Source organism: Callithrix jacchus, chromosome 18 (genome assembly GCF_049354715.1).
Source record: "Callithrix jacchus isolate 240 chromosome 18, calJac240_pri, whole genome shotgun sequence".
Taxonomy (NCBI): Eukaryota; Metazoa; Chordata; class Mammalia; order Primates; family Cebidae; genus Callithrix; species Callithrix jacchus.
The window spans coordinates 50,208,695-50,224,046 of record NC_133519.1 but is presented as its reverse complement, the minus strand read 5'-3'; the positions used below and the strand labels follow the sequence as shown (position 1 = coordinate 50,224,046).

The following is a 15,352-nucleotide window of genomic DNA, read 5'->3' as shown; positions in this document are numbered from 1 at the left end:
TGGTATCAGGGTGATATTGGTCTCGTAAAATGATTTGGGAAGGATTCCCTCTTTTGTGTTGTTTGGAATAGTTTCAGATGGAGTGGTATCAGCTCCTCTTTGTACATCTGGTAGAATTTGGCTGTGAACCAGTCTGGACCTGGAATTTTTTTGGTTGGTAGGCTATTAATTGGTACCTCAACTTCAGCCCTTGTTATTGGTCTGTTCAAGGTTTCAAGTTCTTCCTGGTTTAGGCTTGAGAGGGTGCACGTGTCCTGGAATTTGTCCATTTCTTCCAGGCTTACTTGTTTTTCTAGTAATTTCTGATGGTAGTTTGTATTTCTGTGGAATCAGTGGTGATATCTCCTTTATTGTTTTTTATTGCATCTATTTGATTCTTTTCTCTTTTATTTTTTATTAATCTGGCTAGCAGTCTGTCTATTTTGTTGATCTTTTCAAAAAACCAGCTCCTGGATTTCTTGATTTTTTTTTGAAGGTTTTTTTTTTTTTGTCTCTGCCTCCTTCAGTTCTGCTCTTATCTTAGTTATTTTTTGTCTTCTGCTAGCTTTTGAGTTTTTTGATCTTGCTCCTCGAGCTCTTTCAATTTTGACAATACGGTGCCAATTTTAGATCTTTCCTCACTTTTCATATAGGCGTTTATTGCTGTAAATTTCCCCCTAGACACTGCTTTAAATGTATCCCAGAGATTCTGGTATGTTGTATCTTCGTTCTCGTTGGTTTTGAAGGACATCTTTATTTCTGCCTTCATTTCATTCTTTATCCAGTCGACATTCAGGAGCCAGTTTTTCAGTTTCCATGAAGTTGTGCAGTTCTGAGTTAGTTTCTTAATCCTGAGTTCTAATTTGATTGCCCTGTGGTCTTAGAGACTGTTTGTTATGATTTCCGTTCTTTTGCATTTGCTGAGGAGTGATATTTCCAATTATGTGATCAATTTTAGAGTAAGTGTGATGTGGTGCTGAGAAGAATGTATATTCTGTGGATTTGGGGTGGAGTGTTATGTAAATGTCTATTAGGTCCACTTGGTCCAGATCTGAGTTCAAGTCTTGGATATCCTTGTTTATTTTCTGTCTTGTTGATCTGTCTGATATTGACAGTGGAGTGTTAAAGTCTCCCAGTATTATTGTGTGGGCATATAAGTCTCTTTGTAGGTCGTTAAGAACTTGCTTTATGTATCTAGGTGCTCCTGTATGTATATATTTGGGATCGTTAGCTCTTATTGCATTTATCCTTTTACCATTATGTAATGCCCTTCTTTGTCTCTTTTGATCTTTGTTAGGTTAAAGTCCATTTGATCAGAGACTAGGATTGCAACTCCTGCTCTTTTTTGCTCTCCATGTGCTTGGTAAATCTTCCTCCATCCCTTTATTTTGAACCTATATGTATCCTTCCATGTGAGATGGGTTTCCTAAATACTGCACATGGAAGGGTTTTGACTTTTTATCCAATTTGCCAGTCTGTACCTTTTGATGGGGCATTTAGCCCATTTACATTTAGGGTTAATATTGTTATATGTGAATTCGCTCCTGCCATTTTGATGCTAGCTGCATGTTTTGCCCATTAGTTCATGCATTTTCTTTATTGTGTCAATGGTCTTTACCATATGGTACATTTTTGGAGGGGCTGGTACTGGTTGTTCCTTTCCTTGTTTAGTGTTTCTTTTAGGAGCTCTTGTAAGGCAGACCTGGTGGTGATGAAATCTCTCAGCAATTGCTTGTCTGTAAAGGATTTTATTTCTCCTTCGCTTTGAAGCTTAGTTTGGCTGGATATGAAATTTTAAGTTGAAAGTTCTTTAAGGATATTGAACATTGGCCCCCACTCTCTTCTGGCCATAAAGTTTCTGCCGAGAGATCTGCCATGATTCTGATGGCCTTCTGTTTGTGGGTAACCTTTCTCTCTGGCTGCTCTTAGCATTTTTTCCTTCATTTCAACCCTGGTGAATCTGATGATTATGTGCCTTCGGGTTGCTCTTCTTGAGGAATATCTTTGTGGTGTTCTCTGTATTTCCTGGACTAGAATGTTGGCCTGCCTTGCTAGGTTGGGGAAGTTCTCCTGGATAATATCCTGAAGAGTGTTTTCAAGCTTGGATTCATTTTCTCGGTCATATTCATTCTCTCAGTCATTTGATAGGTACACCTATCAAACATAGATTAGGTTTTTTCACATAATTGCATATTTCTTGGAGGCTTTGTTCATTTCTTTTCACTTTTTTTTTTCTCTAATCCTGCCTTCTTGTTTTATTTCATTGAGTTGATCTTCAGTCTCTGATATGCTTTCTTCTGTTTGGTCAATTCGGCTATTGAAACTTGTGTATGCTTCGTGAAGTTCTTGTGTTGTGTTTTTCAGCTCCATCAAGTCATTTATATTCTTCTCTAAGCTGTTTATTCTAGTTAGCATTTCATCTAACCTTTTTTCAAGGTTCTTAGTTTCTTTGCATTGGGTTAGCACATGTTCTTTTAGCTCAGAGAAGTTTGTTATTACCCACCTTCTGAAGCCTGTTTCTGTCAGTTCATCAGCCTCATTCTCCATCCAGCTTTGTTCCCTTGCTGGTGAGGAATTGTGATCCCTTGGAGGAGGCGAGGCATTCTGGATTTTGGTGTTTTCATCCTTTTTGCACTGGTTTCTTTCCATCTTAGTGGCTTTACCTAGCTGTGGTCTTTTTAATTGGTGACTTTTGGATGGGGTCTCTGAGTGGACATCCTTTTTGTTGATGTTGCATCTATTTCTCTCTGTTTCTTAGTTTTCCTTCTAACAATCAGGCCCCTCAGCTGCAGGACTGCTGGAGGTCCACTCCAGATCCTGCTTTCCTGGGGATCACCAGTGGGAGCTGTAGAACAGTAAGGGTTGCTGCCGGTTTCTTCTTCTGTTATCTTCATCCCTGAGGGGTACCCTCCGGATGTCAGCCTGAGACCTCCCTTAGAGGTGTCTCTTTGGGTATACGGAGGTTGGTGAGCTGCTTGAGGAGACAGTCTATTTCTTATAGGACCTCAACTGCTGTTCTGGGAGCTCCGTTGTTCCATGTAGAGCTGCTGGGCAGGTATTTTTAAGTCTACTGCAGTGGAACTGCAACTCTGCTGTTTGCCAGCAGAGGCATTGCTGAGCTGCTGTGGGCTCTGCCCAGCTGGTGTGTGAACCTCCTTGCCATGTTGTTTATAGAGGTACAGTTAGAACTGTCTCTGTAGTGGCGGACGCCTGTTCCCCTACCGAGCTGGACCGTCCTGGATTCAGCTGTGCTTGCTGCAAAATTTGAGCGTTTCAGATTGCTGGTCTTTATGGGGGTGGGACCCGCCCAGCTAGATCACCTGGCTTCCTGTCTCAGCCTTTCAGTTGAATGGACGGCTCTATCTCCCATGTGTTCCCGGCGCCAATTGAAACGACCACCCGATTTGTGTGAGTTTTTGTGCGCCAACCCATGGCACCGACTGAAACAGCTGTGCTGGAACTTGTGTCGCTTTTCTACCCGAGAATCTCCTGGTCTGTGGGCAGTGAAAACTCATTTGGAAATGTGGTGATTACTCACCTTCTGCGTTGTTCTTGCTGGGAACTGCACTCCAGAGCTGTTCCTATTTGGCCATCTCGTATCCTCCCCCGATAAGATGATTTTTATGTGAGTTTGATGAGGACAGGACCACATCTTTCTTATTCACTGTATGTTCAGCATTTATTACAATGTCTGACATGGAGCAGGTGCTCAGTAAGTATTATTTGAATGGATGTATACACTTTACAAATTTTTGTTTTTTTTTTGTTAATTTTGTACTACGTATAGCATAACCACTTGGTGGCACTAAAATCTTTTTAAAACTTGAAGATATAGTCTCATACCCAGGTACATTATAACTTTTCTTCTCATATAAAATGAGCTACAATATATCATGGACAGTATAAATTATTATTGACATCAAAAAAGAAAGTGACCACAAGAATTTTTTTCTACTTCCTAAAATCCTAAAGTAATGGATTGCAGATTTGAAATGTTTGATAATATTTTCTGCTGTAGTGTCACTGCTTAGTTAAGCATTGGGAATGTATTATTTTTTAACGTGTCATGATTTTGAAAGAATGTGCTGATAAGTATAAATTTTAAGTTCTCCTAACTTTACTCCTCCCATTGCTATCCTCGGGATAATTTCACCTTAGGTAATTTTGACCTCAGATAAGGGAACACTAAGTGTTACAATGTTTTAGTCAACAACATTTATAAAGTCCTCTTTAATCATTAAAGTGTTCATCCAAATTTACTCAACTGTGATTCAGATCAAAATACATATTCGTAGAAATCAGCAACAATGTTAATTGGATTCTGGATTTATCACTACTTTTTCCTAATTCATCAATTTTAAAACAGTTTTGAATGGAAAATACTTAAAGAGAAGAATTATAGAAGCATGATGGTGTTATTATGGTTATTGAGAATTAGGAGTATGAGACTGTTCTGTAATGGAGAGTGCAATCTTATCAAGGAATTTCTCAAATATGCTTCAGTCAGCAGTTCAGGAACTGGTAGATATTCATAAGACCTTAAAACCTTTACCAACCTAAGAAATAGAGAAGTATAAGAATTAAAAAAGGAAAATAATTGTAAGATTTTCTTCTGAAATCAGGCAGGATAAAAATAGATGATTTGCTAAAATGTACAATCATAAGCTAATTAGCATTATTGGAAACACTAATTACAATATAGAAACATAATATTATAGTAGGACTCAGCTGCAATTTAAAAAATCTATTATTAACCTTGCTGGTATTCACACTGATCATCTGAGGTTCTTCCCAGCTTCATGATCTCAATACTGTAGGTGCTTAGGCAGTGTGGAAGAAACTGCTGTCCATAAGGTGGTTTACAATCTTGTTGGAGAGACCACGTGCAGGTACAGAGACAGCCTAGCATGATGGCTGTGTACACAAATTCTAGAACCAGATTGGCTGTGTGCTCTTGTCAAGTTACTTAACCTCTTTGTGCCTCAGCTTCTACAAATTTAAAATGAAAATGGTAATATCACTCCTTCTTCATAAGTGGTTGAGAGGATTAGAATAAATAGTACATGTGAAGTGCCTACAAAAGTAACTGGCATATAGTAAATGCTATCCCAATTTCTCCTTTGGCTAGAATGTAAGGTTCAGATAATTTGTTAAACAAACAATTAACAGCTAGATGATAGCAATGTAAACACTGTACATGACTGAGTAAAAAATATGTGGACATTACATATCCTGTTTGAGAATTCAAATGAGGGTAGAAACTAATGTGAGTTGTTTTAGAATTTCTCTAAAATCATATAGGTGAGTTGAAGCTTATGCCTGGTAATAAAATACGAATTGAATTTGAATAGGTAGCAATGAGTCTAGGAAGAAATGAATAGGAGAGAAGGACAAGCTCTGTTGGCTTAATCAGCTATGTTTTCAATCAGGATAGTTGGTCTTGCTACCCTAATGGATTGGTTTTTGGTAATACTGAGTTCATTGAGTTCATTTGGTTTCCTAGAATCTTCAACTCCAGAATTGCAGTTAATTTCTATAATTAGATTATGATAGAAAGTAAACATATTTATTCTGTTTATGCTGAGACTTTATAAAATATAATTTGAAAACTTCGTATTTTGGGGTCATTGTCACCAGTTAAAAATAATTTTTTTGTTTTTTTTAAACAAATTGCTATCTTCACTCTTATATTTTATAGGTAATTAATAATGCTTGTGCTACTCAAGCCATAGTGAGTGTGTTACTGAACTGTACCCACCAGGATGTCCATTTAGGAGAGACATTATCAGAGTTTAAAGAATTTTCACAAAGTTTTGATGCAGCTGTGAGTACAACCTTCTTATTCTTAAAAAGTCACATTTGTGAAAGTTTGTATATTAATAGGCTACTTTAAAAACTTGTTTTAGATGAAAGGCTTGGCACTGAGCAATTCAGATGTGATTCGACAAGTACATAACAGTTTCGCCAGGTAAAGAGACTTTATGGTCAATAAGTACTACTACTTTCTTTGCTTCTTTGAGTCTCACTATTTTTTTTCCTTACTATAGACAGCAAATGTTTGAATTTGATACGAAGACCTCAGCAAAAGAAGAAGATGCTTTTCATTTTGTCAGTTATGTTCCTGTTAATGGAAGACTGTATGAATTAGATGGATTAAGAGAAGGACCGATTGATTTAGGTAATGTGATTGCTGTTCCTGGTATTTCACTTTTGACAGGGGAAAAACTGTTAGGTATTTACCCTCATTTTTGTCACAGTGCTGCTTAAATTTTCAAGGCACAAATGACTATGAGGTAATAAAATACAACCAAGGCCTTAAGCTCTTCAGTATGTTATGTTATTAATATACAGGAAGGATATGTTGACTAGTTCAGTTGAGGCCTTTGAGTTTTGCCAAGTAAAATTATGTTTTAACCCACAGGTTACGTAATTTTATTTTATTTTCCATTTAACATTTTATTTTATTTTCCATTTAACATTTAAAAACTACCTGGCTGGGCGCAGTGGCTCAAGCCTGTAATCCCAGCACTTTGGGAGGCCGAGGCGGGTGAATCACGAGGTCAAGAGATCGAGACCATCCTGGTCAACATGGTGAAACCCCGTCTCTACTAAAAATACAAAAAATTAGCTGGGCATGGTGGTGCGTGCCTGTAATCCCAGCTACTCGGGAGGCTGAGGCAGGAGAATTGCCTGAACCCAGGAGGCGGAGATTGCGGTGAGCCGAGATGGCGCCATTGCACTCCAGCCTGGGTAACAAGAGCGAAACTCTGTCTCAAAAAAAACTACCCTTAGTGAACTTAAATAGTTTTTCTTGTCATTTTTAACCCATTCATAAGGGAGAGCAAACATTTCGTATCATCATCTTTATTAAAATATTTTCATTTGGAGTTGGATAATTTATTGTTTTGCAATCAAGAAAATATTTTTCTTCAAAGTTCTTTATTTAAATATTGCATTAATGTGCTATGCTTTGTGCCAAAGCGTAGATTTGTTCTGATTCCACCCCATCTCTAAAGTTGAGGAAAAACAATAAACACTTATCAAGGTTGAAGGTATAATCTGTAGCTTTGAAAGATTATTGAAATAATAGGTTCACAAAATAATTTTAACTGCTTATTTTGACTTCATTCAGTTTTTTCTTTTTTTAAAATTAGGTTTGAAGTCCAATACAACTTGTTTTAGTTGAATCTAATGTTATATGCTATTCATAAAACATTTAGATTAAAAAAAATTAAATAAATTCATTTTGTTTGTACTTTTTGCCATGCTTCATGTGTAGAACCAATAGTTTATGTAATGCAGATTTACATGTTGCCTCTATATTTTAAATATTTATTTTTCTATGTCTGTTATAAAAATTTATTTATGGAATTGAAACTTAACATAATTACACTAAAAAGAGTTTTACTGCCCTGAATTTGTTAAAATATGTGTAAAAAAATATTTTGGATCAAACTTCTGCATATTCAAGTTGATTGTTCTTATTTTTGTTTGTGTTAACTGTTTTAAATTTTTTTCTAGGTGCATGTAATCAAGATGATTGGATCAGTGCAGTAAGGCCTGTCATAGAGAAAAGGATACAAAAGTAAATGCCCAGCTGATCTCATTGGCATAATATTCTGTCTTTTAAGTATTTTTTAAACTTGTGTATTATTGTTATTTTAGCAGTATGCATTGAACGTCTATACCATTTTTATTTTAACCATTCTAATAGATGTATAGTGATACTTAATTGTGGTTTTAATCTGCATTTCCATGATGACTAATGATGTTGAAAGCCTTTTCGTGCCTTTTGCTCATTTTCTGATTGGATTGTGTTTTGTCTCTTGAGCCTGAAGTTCTTTACGTATTCTAGGTACTAATCCTTCATCAAACACATTGCCTGCAAGTATTCTCTCCCATTCTGTAGCCCATCCCCTCATACTCCCAAAATGGCTTTTCACAGAGCAAAAGGTCTTAATCCCAATAAAAAAAATAGTTTATCAATATTTCACACTATGAATTGATTTTGTTGTCAAGTCTAAGAAATCTTTGCCTCGTTGTAGATACCAGATACTTTTTCCTGTGTTATTTTCTTCAAAGTTTATAGTTTGATGTTTTATGTGTCAGTCTCTGATGTATTTTGAGTTAATTTTTGTATATGGTATGACAGTTAGGTACAAAAAAAAAATTTTTTTTTTTTTGCTTATGCCTATTCAATTGCTCAGGCACAGTGGTTGAAAAGGCTCTCCTTCCTCCACTGAATTCCTCCTGCACCTTTGCAAAAATGGAGCATATTTGTATGGGTCTATTTCTGGGTTCACTATTCTGTCCATTGTTCCATTTATCTGTTCCTCTGCCAGTACTACATTATGCTGACTGCTGTAACTGTAAGTCTTGAAATCATGTAGACTGATGCCTTTCATTTTGTGCTTTTTTTCAAAATTGTTTGGCTGTTATAGTTCCTCAAAAGTAAGACTTTGGATCTTACTTAAGATTTCTGTGTGAGCTGGTTTTATGGATATGGCTCTGACAGGGTAAATTGTGGGCACCACCTCATTATTGCCAGGTGGGAGTAGAAGTCCAACTTTCCTACTAGGCCTTCAGTGACACCTGAGATGGAATGGGGTTTCTTGCTATTGCTGGACAGAGATGGGAGTTCCAGCCCCCAGCAGGGTTTCTGTTGGTACCACTCTGGCTGAGATGGGTAGGAGTGCCTTGCTATTGCTTTCCACTCATACTGAAGTGGAAGAGGCTACTTTGCCACTGGATGGTAGTGACAGTTTTGGCTTCCCATTCCATGTCCTCTGATACCACAAATGAGTGTTGTCATTACCATGTGGTAGGGATGAAAGTCTCCATTCCCTACCCAGCCTTTTTAAATACCAAACCAGGAGCCTTGTTAAAGGTTGGAAGTCAAGGCTCTCTATTCTGCTTTTACTGGTTTTGAGTAGGAGTGGGGTCACAGATTTTTTAGTCATGTTTGGCTATAGTAGAATGATTATTGTCTGAAAGCTTTCTGTCTTGTGAGGCTGCACCTTTTCTGTCTGGCTAGAGAGAGCAGGCTTGTGTTGGAGATTTTTTGTCTGTTCCAGGTATTTCCTGGTTACTGCTTTCTTCAGCTCCAAGTCTGGGATATATGAGGCAGAAAAAAAACCCAGGGAATTCACTATTTTATCATTCTTGGTTCCTGAGTTCCCCAGCTCGTCTGCCTTTTTCTACCTTTCAGAATGTTCTTGCTCTCTCTTTTTAAAAAACATATTATGTCCCGGGTTTTTAGTTGTACTTACTGGCAGAAATAGGGACATGGAAGCCCCACACTTAGTGTTTTAAAAACATTTTTGCATAGTTCAAAGCACTGTGGTTATATTGGGACCATATTCTTTTCAGTAAATAGAGCTGTGTATGAGAAACTCTTAGAGATAAACTAATGCAAAATGGGCTTACATTTTCTATATATTTTCATCTTAGTGCCATTTATATAATGTTATGAATAATATTTTTAATATCAGTCCTTACTATGAACAAGCTTATGTTATGAGATGCTTCATTGATACTAGAGTAGTGAAAATCAAGCATCATTCAGAAATTTTGCTATAGGATATAATTATATATTATATTAATAAAATATGTAAAATGTTTACATGTAATAAGATAAAATTTAAAATATATAAATAGAAAGTTGATCATGACTTGGAAAAAATTATATGATAAGGAGCATAGTTAATACCCATTAAGACACCAGTTCTAATAAATTTAACAAATGTGGAGTCTTCATTTGTTTTTCTCCTAGCTCTTAAGTAAATGAATTGCCTTGTTTCTTCTAAAGGTAGGGAAATTAATGAAAATATTTTTTATTTCAAATGTTTTAAGTGGTACTAACATTATTTTAGAACATTTAAAAAACATTTGTGATTGATGATATTTAGCTTTTTTTTTTTTTCTACAGTTGTCTTTCCTATAGGAAAGCTTTTTGTTTGTTTGTTTGATTCTAGAGACAGGGTCTTGTTCTGTTGCCCAGGCTGGAGTACAGTGCACTATCGTAGCTCACTGCAGCCTCCAACTCCTAGGCTCAAAGGATCCTCTCCACTCCTCAGCCTCCCAGGTGGCTGGGACTACAGGTGCACACCTGTGTGCCTGACCTGAAAGCGTTTTAAAAGTGTCCATTTTTATTGTTAGCCAACTGATAGACTTTTGTTTATAGTAGGAAATTAAGAGGGTAATCCCGATAGGTTATCTTAACTGTAATAGTTTTATAATTCTTTATTACATTATAAACAAATAATTTTCTTCTAGGTACAGTGAAGGGGAAATTCGATTTAATTTAATGGCCATTGTGTCCGACAGAAAAATGATATATGAACAGAAGATAGCAGAGTTACAAAGACAACTTGCAGAGGTTTGTGGTCATGTTTTTAAATACAAAGTTCTAGCTTGGTTATTTTCTCAGGAAAAGTATTTACACTATGTATGTGTGTGTGTGTGTGTGTAATCAAGTGCTCTGCATGGTGGTTAAGAAAATACACACCCTGGATTGAGGTTGCCTAGATACGGTTCCTGGCTTTACCACTTAGTGGATATAGGGATTTGAGCATATTTCCTTGTGACTCGGTTTCATCATGCAGCATAAAGATCATAAATAATCTCTACCTCATAAGATGATCAGGAGGACTAAATGAGGTATGATATGTAAATCACTTAAAATGATGACTAACAAATGGTAAATGCTAAATAAGTGTTAGGAATGGACTATTTTAACTATTTCCTGTGATTTCATTAAATAAGGAAGTTAATTCTCAAAGAGTTAATTAGGTACATTTAGAGTCACATGTAGTCTTTACTAGCTATGATTGAATATCTTTCTGTAGTAAATGTCATTGGAGAAGAGATTTAGTAGACAAAGTTTATTTTAAATCCTTTGATCACATTTTCTTGAGTGTTTTTAAGAAAATTTATTTTATAGTGTATATTAGGAGATTATGGCAATAGAGTATATTGCAGTGTAGGTTGTTTTAGGTGAAAATTCATATGTATTAGAACATAGATATATGGAAGGAACTATTTTGGGGCTTTTATCCTTTAATGCTGCTGTTAGGCTGGCATGCTGTTATCAATATGAAGAGTAGAAATTTGAAAATAATTGTACTGTGTTTATCATTTTAAAATATTCTGAACGTAAGCCTCAGTTATTAGGGTGTGCTATTTCTTTTCCTTCCCCTAAGGAGGAACCCATGGATACAGATCAGGGTAATAGTATGTTAAGTGCTATTCAGTCAGAAGTTGCCAAAAATCAGATGCTTATTGAAGAAGAAGTACAGAAGTTAAAAAGATACAAGGTATGTTTTTAAAAATACGTTCCTTTAATGTTTTAATATAGAGCAGTATATTTTGAGATGAAGGTATACTGAATGTCTGTTGGCTTTCCCTCCTATCATTGACCAGATTTCAAAATACTATGTTGATTCTCTGATACCCTACAAAGATAAATAGTGAGATGTCTTTCAGTTTTATTTTTGTAAAATATTATTAGGAACAGAATTTTTAACCTATTTTCTTTTTCAGTTCACTGTTGTTATTCTTTTTTTTTCTTTCTTTCTTTTTTGATGGAGTGTTTCTCTGTCGCCAAGGCTGGAGTGCAGTGGTACAATCTTGGCTCAGTGTAACCTCCACCTCCCAAGTTAAAGCAGTTCTCCTGCCTCAGCCTCCCAAGTAGCTGGGATTACAGGCGTGTACCACTATACCTGGCTAGGCTAATGTTTGTATTTTTAGTAGAGATAGGGTTTTGCCATGTTGGCCAAACCGGTCTTGAACTCCTGACCTCATGTGATCCATCCACCTTGGCCTCCCAAAGTGTTTGGATTACAGGCATGAGCCACTATGCCCAGCCTGTTATTATTCTTATTGATGCTTAAATTATCCTATCTTTGGCCATTGGGAGCCACTTCAGGCTGTCTCCTAAGTGTTTCAACATAACCCCCTTAGTTTCTGATAGCTTTCTTTTCTTTCTTTTTTTAGATGGAGTCTTGCTTTGTTGCTCAAGCTGGAGTGCAGTGAGGCAATCTTGGCTCACTGCAACCTCTGCCTCCCGGGTTCAAACAGTTCTTCTGCCTAAGCCTCCCAAGTAGCTGGGATTACAGGCCTGCACCTCCACACCAAGCTAATTTTTATATTTTTAGTGGAGATGGGATTTCACCATGTTGGCTAGGCTAGTCTTGAACTACTGGCCTCAAATGATCCTCCCTGGGCCTCCCAAAGTGCTGGGATTACAGGCGTGAGCCACCATGCCCAGCCAGCTTTCTTGCTTTCTAATATAAGATGTTTTAGACTTTTCTTTTTTTGGGGACAGAGTTTTGCTCTGTTGCTCAGGCTGGAGTGCAGGGCACTATCTAGGCTTACTGCACCCTCCACCTCCTGGGTTAAAGCACTTCACCTGCCTCAGCCTCCCAAGTAGCTGGGATTACAGGCACCTGTCTCCATGCCTGGCTAATTTTTATATTTTTAGTAGACATGGGGTTTCGTCATGTTGTCAAGGCTGATTTCAAACTCCTGACCTTAAGTGATATGTTTGTCTTGGCCTCCCAAAGGGCTGGGACTACAGGTATGAGCTACCATGCCTGGCGTAGACGTTTCTTGTACATTTCTTACTTAAACTTGGAATCAGCCATTTTGTAAAGAAACCCCTTGTTGAAAAGTGGTATTTAGACACCACTATCTCGGCACTCAGGGTGCTCAGTGCTGCTGATTAATCATTGTTTCTAGGCCTTTTTAGAGCTACAGATACGTTTTTGTTTGTTTCATATTTTATTTTTGAAGAGGAAATACCTCATGTATTCATATTAATACTCAAATTTAGGATTCAAGGACTTTGTGCATAAGGAAGTTAAGAATTTCTATTTCTTCTATTAAGCTGAAAATCTTGGGTTCTTAACAGAATTGATGTAATTATTTGTTTATGCCATATAAATGTAGTATGTATATAATGTATGTGTGTATATATGTATATGTGTGTATGTAAAAAAGTCCAGAATAATAGTACTAATAGTACTAATAGTCCAGAATAATAGTACTAATAGTATAATAACAAGTGAAAAGTTTTTTCTTAAGTTTGTCTTAGTCCTTAGGATATATCCCATTTTGGATATAAAATCAAATAACTATATTTTAAATTCACTTAAAATTTTATCCTGTTAATTTTGCTGTTAGATTTATTAGAGTTAAAAATTCTGATTTAGTTTTATTTAGTCATGTCAAGCATTTATGTAATTCAGAGTCAAATGTGAAGGTGACGTTATTTTTAATGATGTCTTCTCTTTCACTTGCAATCCGTCCAATAACCTTTTTTTCAGAAAAGCAAAGAGTGGGGGAAACTGGATTTTGTGTTACTTTGATTATGGAACATTTATGTCATTTGTCATGTGTGTTATGATAGTTAAAGGATTGTTTTTCATTTGAACCTCAGTGTAAGGCAAGAACTATGCTTTCGTTGCTCACTGCAATGTCAGTATAGTGCTTTGCGTCATACTTAACAGACAACAGATTATTGTTAAATGAAATAAATGGGCCTTAAATTAGTAGGATTTCTTCAGGTGGAAGTGGTAGGGGCAGGCAGCCTGTAGAGTTTTCCAGGCAGGAAAAGGGGAGGGCCAACCTCATGGAGACAGGGAAGGAAAAAATAATAGCTTTACCGATTATTTTCCATTTACGTGATATTTTAAAAAGTAAATTACCTGTCTTTATATATGCTTATGCAGCGTTATTATTGTCCGACCTACCCTCTGCGGGAAGACTGAGCTCGTTCGGAAAAAACCGGACCGCAGGCTAGAGGAAATTCCTTAAGTTCAGGCTTTATTGAGAGGAAAGAGCCTCCGGGCGGACCAGCCGGGAGGAAGAGGAGAATGGCTGTGACGCTCAGAGGGGCAGGGTTATCTATAGGGGGCTGAAGGGCTGGGGGTGGGGAAGCCAAAAGCCGAGGTGGTGGGCAACTGTTGGTCAGTTTGAACTGCTGGGCGGGAAGCTGGGTGGCGGGAAGCTGGGCAGCGTGAGGGCTAGGGCCGGTATGTAAAGTGAGAGATAAGGGAGCCTCTTTGTGGGGGAGGGAAAGAGAGAGAGAGCTTTTGCGGTAGGGGCAGAGTTTTCAGAACATTCTCGACTCCTTAAAGAAAAGAAAAAGAGGGGGTCAGGGGCGTCAGTTGTCTCTCTGTCTACTTCCTGCTGACAAGGGTCGACGGGGGGTTCTGAAGAGGTTTCTTTTCCTAAGGAGCCTGGATGTTCGGGGAGAGGTCTGTTTCTTGCACTCGTTCAGGGTAGGGTTGGAGCAGCATCTGGTGGATGGTGACTCGAGTCAGTTCTTGAAAGCGCCGCTGTAGGAACTGTAGAAAGCAAGGAGCAATAAGTAAGATTAGGCAAACAGCTACTAGGGGCCCAAGCAATGGGGACAAGAGGGTATACATAGAGGAAGACCACCACGCTGTGGCTTCAGCCGAGAACTTCTGACTCTGCAGGTTAGTTTTGAGTTTCTGGAGGCTCTCGATTCGGGTTTCTACTAGGCCGGATTCATTGATGTAGTAACAGCACTCTTCTTGTAGGAAGATACAGGTCCGTCCTCGTTCAGCAGTGAGCAGGTCCAGGGCTCTTCGGTTCTGCAAGGCAACTTGGGCAACTGAGGTGATCTGTCATTGGAGTGATGCTAAAGACTCACTAGAGTCATTAATAGCTGCTTGGAGTTGTGAGGTCAGTCGGGCTATGGCCAGGTGAGAGTGGACTAGTGCCCCTCCTCCTAATCCTGCTGCAAGTGCTGAACCAGCAAGGAAGACACCAACGGCAATGGGTAGGAAGGCAGCTCGTCGGGTGCGGCGATGGGGAGTTTGCAGCATCTGGAATTCGGCTGGGGAATATATAGTGAGTCGAGGGACTAGGGTTACCGGGAGGACTTTCTGTGTATTTTCAGATGGCTGGGTGGGTTGGGGAAGAGAAGCGTTGGCGTGTTCTCGGAGAAGGCTGCGAAGGAGAGTAAAGTAGGGGAGGTAGCTGTCTAGAGGAGTGGTCTCTGGCGGTGGGGGAGTTGAAAGTAGGAAGAGGCAACCATACAGCAGCTCAAATGGGCTAAGCTGTGATGGGCCCCGGGGGCCTGCTCTTACCCTGGTGAGGGTGATAGGAAGTAAGGTTACCCAGGATTGGCGGAGCTCAAGCATGAGCTTAGTCAGATGCTCCTTTATTAGGCCATTGGCCCATTCCACCTTACCAGAGGACTGAGGATGGTAGGCAGCATGTAGCTTCTACTGAATTCCTAGAGAGGTAGAAACGGCATTAGTGACTTTGGAGATAAAGGCTGGGCCGTTGTCTGACTGTATGGTAGCCGGGAGTCCAAAGCGTGGGATGATGTCTTGAATGAGAT

The 15,352-nt window shown here is 38.4% G+C and overlaps 1 protein-coding gene across 17 annotated transcripts in view; it reads left to right on the top strand.

Annotated features, from left to right (window-relative positions):
• The window catches only part of UCHL5 (ubiquitin C-terminal hydrolase L5), a 46,238-nt gene that overhangs the window by 21,707 nt on the left and 9,179 nt on the right, over positions 1–15,352 (top strand). For 9 of the 17 annotated variants that reach the window (XR_013529037.1, XR_004736611.3, XM_035280016.3 and 6 more), the window contains 6 exons: positions 5,678–5,803; positions 5,886–5,947; positions 6,027–6,157; positions 7,501–7,564; positions 10,255–10,357; positions 11,181–11,294. Coding sequence is in view for 12 of the 17 variants with exons in the window: in XM_078355155.1 (XP_078211281.1) it covers positions 5,678–5,803; positions 5,886–5,947; positions 6,027–6,157; positions 7,501–7,564; positions 10,255–10,357; positions 11,181–11,294 (600 nt within the window). In the remaining 5 variants the exon portion in view is untranslated. The remainder of the gene's footprint in view (positions 1–5,677; positions 5,804–5,885; positions 5,948–6,026; positions 6,158–7,500; positions 7,565–10,254; positions 10,358–11,180; positions 11,295–15,352) is intronic. The other 8 variants (XR_013529039.1, XR_013529038.1, XR_004736612.3 and 5 more) reach the window with 1 other exon arrangement.